Source organism: Mytilus californianus, unplaced genomic scaffold (assembly GCF_021869535.1).
Source record: "Mytilus californianus isolate M0D057914Y unplaced genomic scaffold, xbMytCali1.0.p SCAF_5, whole genome shotgun sequence".
Taxonomy (NCBI): Eukaryota; Metazoa; Mollusca; class Bivalvia; order Mytilida; family Mytilidae; genus Mytilus; species Mytilus californianus.
This window is the reverse complement of record NW_026262701.1, coordinates 41,992,313-42,005,026: the sequence shown is the minus strand read 5'-3', so window position 1 is coordinate 42,005,026 and position 12,714 is coordinate 41,992,313. Positions and strand designations below refer to the sequence as shown.

The 12,714-nt window shown below is 31.1% G+C and overlaps 1 protein-coding gene across 1 annotated transcript in view; it reads right to left on the bottom strand.

Annotated features, from left to right (window-relative positions):
- Positions 1-4,751: 4,751 nt before the first annotated feature.
- LOC127702211 (nuclear envelope phosphatase-regulatory subunit 1-like) overlaps positions 4,752-12,714 on the bottom strand; it is a 30,173-nt gene continuing 22,210 nt past the window's right edge. The window contains exons 3-6 of the mRNA XM_052206323.1: positions 11,460-11,533; positions 8,604-8,713; positions 6,680-6,734; positions 4,752-5,666 (exon numbers count right to left, since the gene is read on the bottom strand). Coding sequence (XP_052062283.1) covers positions 5,628-5,666; positions 6,680-6,734; positions 8,604-8,713; positions 11,460-11,533 — 278 coding nt within the window. The 3' untranslated portion in view covers positions 4,752-5,627. The remainder of the gene's footprint in view (positions 5,667-6,679; positions 6,735-8,603; positions 8,714-11,459; positions 11,534-12,714) is intronic.

Below are 12,714 nucleotides of genomic sequence, written 5' to 3'. Positions count from 1 at the left end.
GAGTTGCTGTCCCATTAACTTCATCTTCTTTATATTATCTAAACATTATTTTTTATTTTTTTCATCACTGTATATATCACTGAAGCAGACCTAGGGGAATGGACTCATTTTCTGCACTCTGTTGAGATGCATGGATGCTTATGCAACTGTTTACCAGTTATCATTGATGTATCATAAGACTTTATTCTGACACTGGTGTTGACCATGACAATGATGCTGTTATTAGTAAACATCAACTATGACAATCCACATAGGAGAGACAAACATTTCAAAGTTCCATCTACTGTTTAGATAATTCATTAATTTGAAGATTCGATCATCTGAACAGGGGTTTTAAAATTAAAAACAACCAAACAAATGAAAGTACCTTAAGTGAACAAGCTTGTATATCCTACGCCCCGAAAATTCCTTACTACAACTTTATTTTATCTCTGGTGGATAGTTGTCTCATTAGCTATCATACCACATCTCCTCATTTTATCAACATTTAACTCCTATAGGTTCTCAGACCAGACATGATTTGTGATGAATGGCCAGACCAATACTTGCATTACTTTAAGTTCAATCTAGACATACATCTACACGTCCAACCCCCGAAAAAATCCATATGATTTTTACTGAATGATACATGTAGTACAGAATAATGTGTCAAGGGAGGGTGACATGTCTTTCTTGCAGGCAGTTACCTTGTGAACTAATACATTAAAGGTCTTAGTTCAAAGCAGGTTTAATATTCATATCACATCAGCATGTTCTTGTCCTGAATACCGGTATGCATTTAATTTGCCACTGGACAATAAACAGCCATCCATCCATCTAGATAGGCAAATAGGGAGGTTTGTACACACATAAAACTGTTTTACCAATATGTGCCTGCCAAGTCATGGCTATCTGGACCAAGTGTTGTTCTTTATCATTTAAAAGACCCTGTTTATACATCATTTTTTTTAAGTTTCAGTGTTTGTGGTGTATCAACCAATATTTTTGGTAAATCCTGTTTTATATTTTAATAAATCATGTTGAGATTTAATTTTCTTTGGCTAACTTGAGTAATACAATTTTACTAATGGATACACCTAAAGTTAAAATTTCCCAAAAAATACAACTAAATATTATTTTATATACATATGCACATTAATGGCTTTACAATCTGTTGATATTGCACATGGTCATCTTTGACTATTATTGACGTCTTTACACCAAATCCATTAAATGTTGGATGTGTACTGATTGATATTTTAGTCTAAGATGCATAATTTTTTTATAATTTGTTATTGAATTTGAACAGGCTGTCAGTAATTGTGAGTACTCTCTGATACCCTGCCACGTCAGGTCTGTGTCTTTGTGTGACGTTTTTCTGCTTTGTATCAATCTGATGAGTTAACATTTCTCGTTTGAATTGTTTTACATCTGTCATTTCAGGGCCTTTTATAGCAGACTATGCGGTATGCGATTTGCTCATTGTTGAAGGCAGTGACCTTTAGTTGTAAACTTCTATGTCATTTGGTCTCTGGTAGAGAGTTGTCTCATTGGCGATCATACCACATCTACTTATTTTTATATTGTTGAATGTTTGCTGTCATCATAATGTCCTGTTTGTAGTATTTTATTTTTCACCAAAACATATACAAGTGTTTTCTACTTTTTTTCTTGCAAATTGTCTGTTCAATTTGGATTTTACATTGAGGTAATTCAACATTTGCTCCATATGAAAGTCAATAAAGCTTGGATGAAACAGCTTAGCAATTTTGATGTCAAAACCTACATTTTTTTTTAACCTATTTGCCCCCCAATCCAACCTCTAGCCCTGATTCGAACAGCCGTTCTTTTCTAGCCTATATGTCCTTCCACTTTTTCAGAACTGCCACAGCTGAACTGTGTTGACAGCAAAGACTTCAATCTTGCAATTAATGGTCCATAAACTCTTTCCAGATGTGTTATGAAAATATGACAACCTTAATGATGTCTTCAGATAGAAATTGGAAAACTGTAAAAAGTATGGTAGCCTAAAATCAGGTAGGAGTGGGGAGTCATTTAGTGGCCACTACTTTAATGTCATAGTCCCTAGGTATTTACTGTTGTCCAAAATTCATTTATAGGTAGTTCAGAAACAAAAGGAGGTATCATATAGCAAGAAAAATTCTGGTCTGTAAAAACAAGGTCAGTTTTGTCAGAAAAATGTAAAAGTTTTGATAGACCTGGCTTGCCATTAATAATTCTCAAGCAAGACAATAAAGTAAAATTTACTTCCAGTCAGCATGGATGGGTTGCTGTAACTGAAAGGTAATAATTAAATGACAAAGAATAACAGATTTGTCGATGTTCACCTCTCAGATTTCAATTTTCATTTTTTGACAAAGCAAACAACATGTTTTGTATATTATACATTTTATTAACAGAAGAAAACAATTTGGTAATGTCTACCACATCTAAAATGACAGAATTCAAACAAAAAATATGTTGTTACAAATAAGGATATCTTAACAATCATGTAAAAATTGCTTGACAATATGAAAACATTATATAACAATGAATTACATTTTTTTCATAACTTCAGTTTAAACTTCAGTTCAGATAAATGCATTACTATGACAAATAATAATGTTGCATTGGAAATATATGATAAATTATTTATGACACATCTTTTTTGTATACAAGCGCTTATATTATTACCTAACGACTGATATGGATTCTTGGAATGATATCAGAACTGATTTGAAAAATGACATATGATCATTCATACATTTTTTACAAAAATATGTGAGACTAAAATTACAGAAATTATTTTAAATATCCGTTCAAGAAATTACTACTTTTGTATTCAGATACTTGAAAACTGGTTGTAATTTTAATCCAAATGTAAAAGTATCTTCTTGCCATTCATTATCAATTGTGTTATATAATATTGTACAAAGGCAATTCAGTTAAAAAATCACTCATAAAAGTAATTTGTCATTGTAAATGCAGGTGTGTGTAGATGCTTCATTTCAAAATCTGATTGTTTATTCAAACCATGTAGTGAGACAGAAGACAGGGTCAACAATGAGGTTGTAAATCAGAGTATAATCACTATCATCACCTGGATTCACCAGCAATCACATTGTGTCATGATGTTTCAGTTAAAACCTTATCCACATAAGGGGTTTTCTTTGAATCAACTTGTGCACACTGTATACAGAAATATATGTCAACTCCAGAACTTACTCATTTACTGATCAATATAAAAACTTCTATTTGTTGCACTCATTGATATATTTATAAGATTATTATACACTGTATATTGCATAAATAATATAGAGCAGAAAACAACAAAGTGAAAGAACTTTTATATTGCACATCTTGTTTTGATTTTTTTTCACTTAAAAGAATACAAATCTGCCTACATAAAAAGTTTTGAAGACAAAGAAAGAGGTATGATAAGAGCCATTATTTGGGCCCTTAAATAATTAAACATAGTAATATTCTTAAATGTGTATTTTATTGAACTAATTTATTTAACCTAAAATGGCAACTTCCAATTTGATTAAAATCAGATGTTGTGATACGCTTCGCTTCTTCTAATGTGGAGAGTATCGTAGCATAAACTAACAGCTGATTTTAATGAGAATGGGCCACTTCCCACATAGTTTATAAAAAAATAAGTGGGGAATGTGTCCATGGGACACAGATGATGCCCCCGCTTGCAAATAATTTTAAAAAGGGACATAACTCAAGAACTGTACAAGTGACGCTACCCAAATTTGTACTTGATGTGAGTTTTGTGGTAATAAGCATTGTGTATACGTTTCAAAACATTTTAGTTGAGGCAAACTTAAGTTAGAGAACGGAAACAAAAAATTCAGCAATTTTTCCATTTGTAAAGGGGCATAACTCTAAAACGGTAAAAGTGACGCCACTAAAATTCAAACTTGATCTGTGTTTTGTGGTAATTAGCATTGCATAAGTTTCATAACATTTAGTTGAGGCAAACTAAAGTAGAGAACAAAAAAAATAAAAATTAAGCAATTTTTGTATTTGTAAAGGGGCATAACTCTAGAATGGTAAAAGTGACGCCACCAAAATTCAAACTTGATCTGTGTTTTGTGGTACATGTAATAGGCATAAAAATCTCAGCCACAGCATTTCCCTAAAAAGAGATTTCCTAATATGTTTATTATCTAAATATTAATTAAAAATTTTAAAGCCCAAACAAAAAAGTAAGACTAAATTCAAAATAGAAATATTGATATTGAACAAACTAAAAAACTACTTTTGTGAACATATATGCATCTTAATGAGATTATTTCATATATTCATTTTTTATTTAAAATATTCAATAGGCCAAACAAGTGGGCTTATCATACTGTATGATTTCTGCATAGAAGGGAAATAACTCAATCTAACACTTATAACCTATTACATGTATTACTATTGACAACTTGAAAATAATAAATGAGGCAACTATACAAACACCATGTTTTAAAAGGTAAAACTATTACAATTCAAAACTCACAAAAATATTTATTTTATGTTTATTCAAATCCATTTTGAACATTAACTTAGCCATGACAAGTAAAAACTATTTTGTAATTGGTCATAAAGTCCTCATTTAGTACAGACATTTTATTATCAGATTATTTTTAAACCTTGATAAAGACCTTTAACATAGATGTATTGGGCCACCATTTTCTGTCTTTTATACCATATTTGGTTTTATAAGTTTGAGTTATACCTTTTAATTTTGGTGGTTGAACCATCGACTTGTATATTAGTTTTGTTTTTTGTTACTAAATGTACAATCCCTTCAAGAATTCTGAATCATTTTGTTACTGACAACATTTAAAAAACATCATACATACAACAAAAAGCATATATATATGTTATTGAATTATTTAGCTCTAAATATAATCCATATGGATTCTGGAATTACACATATATATTTTATCAATTTTTTCCTTATATGGCTATTACAATAACATTGGTGAATACTGTCCCAAGTAGAATAATATATTGTAATTCAAACATGATTTGCATAATTACGAATCCTTTTTAGGGCTTTGACTTCTGATTTTTGTTCTAGGTTATTTTATGGTAGAATATGTTCATCAGAAAATTTTCGTATCCTATAAACACATTGAATCAGATGGAAATTTAACAAGTATCTTTCGAAAAAGAAAGCATGAGAAATGAGAAATGGAGAGTTATATTTTTAATGTTTTGCCAAGGGAATAAAAGTTGTTAAAAAGTGTTATGGAGCTTGTGAAGAAGTTAGAAAGGTGGAAGTAATATAATAACATTCATTAAACCCCTATATTGATCCCCACAGAGGTGAAACCCTGTTTCTAAGATTATACAAAAGTGGTCCATACTTTCACTCTTTTCCAATCATTGTTTACATTTCACACACTGACCACTAACTGTAACCCGGTTATTCAAACAATCACAATTCATACCTCATGAGATGACGCTGACAATCTGTTCATGTCTCCCATAGAGTTTAACTCTAAATTTACTTCCACTCTGAAGCATGCCCTTTCATTTCGTATCAAATATTCCTGTGAGAAAATTCTGACTTGTTTGTAAATAGCAACTGTATCACAGATGGTTTATACTTCAGTATCAATTCTAAAATCTACGATCTGGTCACGTCATAAGGAGGGTCTGGGTTTTAGAATCAATTTACCAGTCTGAAATAAAAAAAATAATTAATACATTAGTTGACTGATCCCAACAGATATATGAGCATTTGATTGCTTTATGGGAATCATGCTAAGAATACTACTGTGGATTCATTAATATTCGTTGGATACCAGTTTTCGTGGATTTAGTGGGTAAAGGTAAACCAGGAAATTAAATGTTCAACGAAGTACAAATTTTCAATAGGCTTGTATGCAGACTTCGGCAAAACCGTGAAATTAAATATCCACGAACATACAAGTTTTCCTGTATCCACGAAAATTGGTACCCACAAAAATAAATGAATCCACAGTATTTGCAATAACATTGGAAATTAAATTCATTTCAAGTATACATGAAAGGTGCCACTAGTATAAAACAAGAACTGCTTACCCTGCCCAAGACTTCACCCTGAGTTTTAGGTTTCCTGTTCAATATTTAGTTTTTTGAGACTGATGTATCTTTTCATCTTTTTTCTACTGACCATGGTGTTATAAGTCTTTCTACAACTTACAATTTTTTGTGTTCCCATGGTATCTTCTTCCTTTTTTATGTAATTAAGAAAATACATGAATAATTTGAATGACTTATAGGAAAAATACATAAATTTTCTCAAAATGTAAACTGCACAATTATCATGATTAAGGTGGATATGAATTAGGTCCTAAATACTATGACTATATGTGTGTCTATAATGTAGGAATGCTTATTGGCAATGACAATTAAAGACATTTAGTGACTGGACATCTGTCCTGTTAATGATGATGAATGGCTGTTTTACGTCCAGTGTCAAGTCTTTGGTGTGACTTGGTTTGGGATAGAACTCATGACCTTCTACACTCGAAGTGAGCATGATACCATGAGATCACAGAGGTGAGAGTTGTCTGATGAAGATCAGCAATAAAAGTGATGTTCCTACAATATATAGGCTATTTCTATTATTTTCTGGGACTTTTTAATATAGGCATGCATATCCTCTCTTTTCAAACCATCATTTAATGTCTTTTTTTTATAAAATACTTACTTCATCACAAGACATATTATAATCTGCCAAAACCTGTCTACATCTGGTTGCTATACTAGTAAGTGTTAAGGTTATCTAATATTTGACAAGTGCTTATGCATTTATCATTTTTGTCGAGCTTCGACTTTAGTCGAAAAAGCGAGACATAGCGATCCTACATTCCATCGGCGGCGGCGTCCACAAATATTCACTCTGTGGTTAAAGTTTTTGAAATTTTAATAACTTTCTTAAACTATCCTGGATTTCTACCAAACTTGGACAGAAGCTTGTTTATGATCATAAGATAGTATCCAGAGGTAAATTTTGTAAAAATAAAATTCCATTTTTTCTGTATTTAACTTTCAAATGGACTTAGATTTTCTGTCAGGAAACAACACATTCACTCTGTGGTTAAAGTTTTAAAAATTTTGATAACTTTCTTAAACTATCCTGGGTTTCTACCAAACTTGGACAGAAGCTTGTTTATGATTATAAGATAGTATCCAGAAGTAAATTTTGTAAAAAAAAAAACCATTTTTTCCTTATTTTACTTTTAAATGGACATAGATTTTCTGTCAGGAAACCATACATTCACTCTGTGGTTAAAGTTTTTAAAATTTTAATAACTTTCTTATACTATTTTGGATTTGTACCAAACTTGGACAGAAGCTTGTTTATGATCAAAAGCTAGTATCTAGAAGGAAATTTTGTAAAAAAATAAATCCATTTTTTCCTTATTTTACTTTTAAATGGACTAAGATTTTCTGCTAGGAAACAACACATTCACTCTGTGGTTAAAGTTTTTAAAATTTTAATAACTTTCTTATACTATTTTGGATTTGTACCAAACTTGGACAGAAGCTTGTTTATAATTAAATGCTAGTATCTAGAAGGAAATTTTGTTTTCTTCCAGTTAACATTACATTCAGTCTGCAGTTAAAGATTTTAAACATTTATTAGATTCATAAACTATCCTGGATTTTTACCAAACTTGGACAGAAGCTTCTTACAATCAAAAGATAGTATCAAGAGGAATATTTTTATTGATTTACTTCCTCATTTTTGTTGAGCCTGCGATTAACAGAAAAAGTAGGCGAGACACTGGGTTCCGCGGAACCCTTACAATTTTTTTTCATGTAATGGAGTTTATTTTTAGAAGTCATAGAAAACCATATGATCATAGTATACTGTTAATCTTTCACTTGTGTGGACTTCAATATACAGTCTCTCCTGAAACTTTGTGGTTGATAGTTATTTTAAAATTCATGTTCAATCAACATAATTTTGAAGAGTAAGCTGCACTTTTTTATTTGCCATATAGGACACAGAGTTTTGTAATGATCCAAACTTGTAGAAATAAAAATACTGGGTGTGTAAATAATGAATTGATGGCTTGTGAACAATTACTGTCAGTACACAGTATATAAATCAAGACATAGGTGATATTTAGAAAAAAAACAACTCTAAATTTTGAACTGGAATGGCATTTTGTAGACTTCCACAACTGTTTCCCTATAATCTTGGAACTCAGGTTATCAATGTATACCATGAGGCCAAATATTACACTGTAGCATTTTCAGAAACTATTCAGTTATTCAGCAAGAAAGTCCTGTTAAAATTTTTTTTTATCATCATGACCACAGGTTTAAACAATTCTGATAAGACTTACAGCCCAACCAAATTGAAAAAACAGAAATATCAGACTAAAAAATTTTAACAATAATGTTTCATTTTAAAGATGAGTTAGTATTATCCTACAAGTATCTTTTTAATATTTGACAAGTAAAGTGACAAAATATCATTAATCAAACAGATTATAAATTCATTTATCTTAAACACTTCTCTAGGTCACCTACTCGGATACTTATAAAACACTTACCTTGACCACTTGACAACAAAGATCAAAAGTTTTAAGATCATTATGTATACCGGTAATAAAGGATACATTGATGGTGCAACAACCCTTTTATGAATTCCACACAAAAATAACATTAACAGCACTATACAACTAATGGTAAAACAGGGATGATTCCATAATGATGTTGACAAATATACCTGAAAAGAAAAAAAATATACATGTATATTATCAAGATGACACATAATTTAATGATTCCATTTATGAATCTTACTCAGGAAATATGTGAAAAGAGGTTCATCAATAATTTGGGATTCAAAATCTAATGTATTCAAGGTAATATTTTCAAAAGTGTGCACTAAAACGTTGTGATTGGCTAACAATGTCCTGAACAATGAAAATTCTGCCAAAGATTCTGAAATACAGAATTACTGGTTCCTTATATCTCAAATTCAACAGGCCATTTTGCCAAGTGGACTAATTTCAAATTGCAAATTCTTCCCTCTTAAATTATGTTGTATAGACTCTATGTCCTCGTAAACTATGTCTAGACCATCAAACAGTGACATTCCCATAATGGAATATTTCTAATCGGTCCTGCACCTGGATTTTTAACAAGTACAAGATACATTTTTAGTGGTGAAGGAAGCCTGCATGCCCTGACCTTCAACAGGAAAACTGACAATCCTTGTCCATTAAGATTGGAGTGTAACGCACCTGCCATCATGCAGGGTTCAAACTCACAATCTCAATGTTGATAGGCTTATGATACAGCAGTTGAACTACTTTGACCACTCGGCCACAAAAGCCCCACAAATAACAAGAGTAAAACAGTTGTCAGTCATATCAAAACTCTTTTACAAGCATAACTTATAAAATACTTTGATTTACTGCCATTTGTTAGTAAAGATGAAATACTGATTCATTGATAAATTATCCTCAACTTCATTTAAATATTTCTGTTCTCTTAAAGTCATATGAAAAGAGTTTCTCGTAACTTCAATGTTATCGAAATTTTTGACCCATGCACGTATATATATATATATATATATATATATACTAAACTTAGTCCTGTATGCACTTTTTTTTACATACTGTGGATTCATTTTTATTCGTGGTATACCAATTTTCGTGGGTTTCGTGGGTCACAGCGAACCACGAATTTAAGAATTCAACGAAGAATAATCCCGAGAAATGTGTATGGAGTCGGATGTTTATTTCCAGTTATGTTATGCAGTTCTAGTATAGTGTTGACTAACGATAAACATTGTAACATAACACGTGTTTTTCTTGAAAGAAGATACAAGTATTTTGATTAAATCAATAATAAATATATCGAATATCAGTGACAATTTACTTTTTAAAATTGATTTAAACTGTTCATGGAAAATAAATGCAAGTTGTTAATTACCGTGTCATAGTTTGGTTTACTGGTGATTAAAAATCAATAGGATTAACGGTGCGGGGATATTGCCCGTAGGTAATATTATTTATGACAGGAACATTTATTTTCACACCTTTTACTTATACTTATATATTATATCGTGATTAGGGAAATGAGCTTTCGATCATAGAGTTTTAAATGCCTTATAAAATTCCGACAAGAATTTATAAATTGTAAAACAAACAAATAATTAGTTGTCTCTGTCCATTATTGTAATAGAAGTTTTCAATGAACACTTTAAGCTAGAATGACCAAGCGAGGATTTTGACAATTCAAAACCTTTTCAATGAATTCTTTCTTTTTTGTTTGTTTTATTATTGATCAAACCAAGGAGGGTATATGATCTCCTAAATTAAAAAGAAATCGACGAATTACGTATCGGATTTTTTTTTTTTTTTTTTGCTATCAGCGATCCACGAATTTACGTATACCACGAAACGTCTTTTTTTCTCTATCCACGAAAATTGATACCCACGAAAATAAATGAATCCACAGTATATTACAAATCTATAACCTATTATTGACAAATAATTTTTCATTCAGTGATTGTTGATGGCAAGATAGTTAACTTTCGAGTTTGTTGCCGTAGTTTACTGGATCGTGACATTGATAAACAATCAATACGGAGCACCTGGAGCACCTGAACAATAAATGAATTGATAGAGCCATGATATATTTTTTATACTTTCCATGCATTCCAATTTGTTAATCAAACTTTTCCTTAACAGTTGTTAAATGTTTAAGTGTATTTAATTTGTGTTTTAAGAATCAGTTTTTACTATTCACCTTCCAGTGCATGTTTGTTTACATTCTTTCATCACAGTTTTCGTCTCACACTTGTGCTGTGTGGTGGCTGAAGTTCTAACAAGAGGTTTCATAGTTAAGGACACTGCATACAGGACTATATCCGTGAATCAGTGTAAGGGAAGACAGTAATTCAATAGCAGTACATTTATGAAGATTTTGATAATATAAAGAATTATCTTTTACAAGAAAGTTCATGTACACTTGTTTTATAGTAAAACTTATCCTTTCAAGTTTTTAAAACATATTTAACTTTTTTTTAAATGTGAAATTTCATGACTTTAATAGAAAGATGCATGAAAAAATCCTGGGGAATTATGCAATTTTAAGTCAATAAAGTTATCTCTTTCCAGAAATCATTCTTAGACTTTTACAAAAACAGGAGCAAAATTTCATGTACTTCATGCTGTAAAACCTATGATACAGTCTCTTGTATGAAGTTGGACTGTTTGAAAAAAATGAACCAGAATTTAAAGTCCTCCAAAAATGACTGAAATCGTGTGAAAAAAATCTAAAATTTCTCGTTCATCCATATATTGTCTTGTTCAAATCTGCAGGATTTCCTCTTGGAATTCCTGTTTTAATGCAGTTTGATCAATATCTTTTTCTTTTGTTAAATCTGTCCTATTTTGACAGTAACATTTGGATTGCTATACATATGTTATTTGTATAAATGTTCAAACTTGTTTTATACCTACTTTAGTTGTATACGGATCAAGAAGCCAGGTGCCAGCACCTGCAGCTGTGCAAACTGATATCACAATCAATACCACTGAAAAGAACAGGATTAGATCAAAATTAATAGAATAATGATTAATTTCATCATCTACCATCCTATCATTTGAAATACTTGAATTACGATCAAATTAAAAAAATACCTAAATTTTTTTTTTAAATGCATGCAACTGCTTTAAACTAAACAAATAGCTTCTCCAAGCGCAGCTGAATACGACCGCAGAGGTCCAACCCTGAACAGTTGGGGCAAAAATGGACACAATATTCGCGCTTGATACAGGTCTGAATTTGGATTGTAATTAAATATTTGACACATAATAGGTTTCTGACAGAGAATAACTGTAGTTAAAGAACTTAGAATTGGTTACATGATTTGAATTTATATTCAATTTTTTGCTTTTGTGCATTACACTTTGCTGTTGCGAATTGACTCCCCCTCCCCCACAAAAAAAAAATTACCCCCCTTTTTTGGGGCTTTTGTGCAATACACTATGCTGTTGCGTATTGACCTCCCCTTTTTTTTTGCCAAAAAAAAACTATTTGAAGAATTTGTCTTTTTAATTTCTGAAATCTGAAATGAGAAAAAATTTTTTTTTTTTTTTTCTCACCTCCTCCCACCCCTTTTCCCCCCCAAAAAATTCTTTCCCTCAAGATATGGTCATAATCTCAATTCAAATTTCCAATGGAGTTTGCAACCATAATTACCCATTTAAATACATCATAAAAGTCTTAAAATAGAAAATGACATACATAATCATGGATAAAATTAATATTCCTTTATAGTAACTTCTAATAAATTGCTTTGCTGAGCGCAGCTGGATACGACTGCAGAGGTCCAAACCCTGAAAAGTTGGGGCCGAAATGGACACAATATTCACCTTCCCCTTTCCCTTATTCCAAAAAAAATCATTCCCTCAAGATATAGTCATAATCTCAATTCAAATTTAAAAAAAATTTGCAACCATAATTACCCTTTTAAATACATCATACAAGTCTTAAAATACAAAATGACATACATAGTCATGGCTAAAATTAAAATTAATTAATAGTAACTTTTAAAAATAAATTGACAGCTAATCACCTCAAGACAATCATCATTTCTTAATACATAATTTACAAGCAGTGTAAGGGAGGTAATCAAACATTGTTGTTTTAAATTGGGATTGGATTACCTCCCTTAGACTGCTTTAAATTGTCTTAATTGTCCTTTAACCAGGA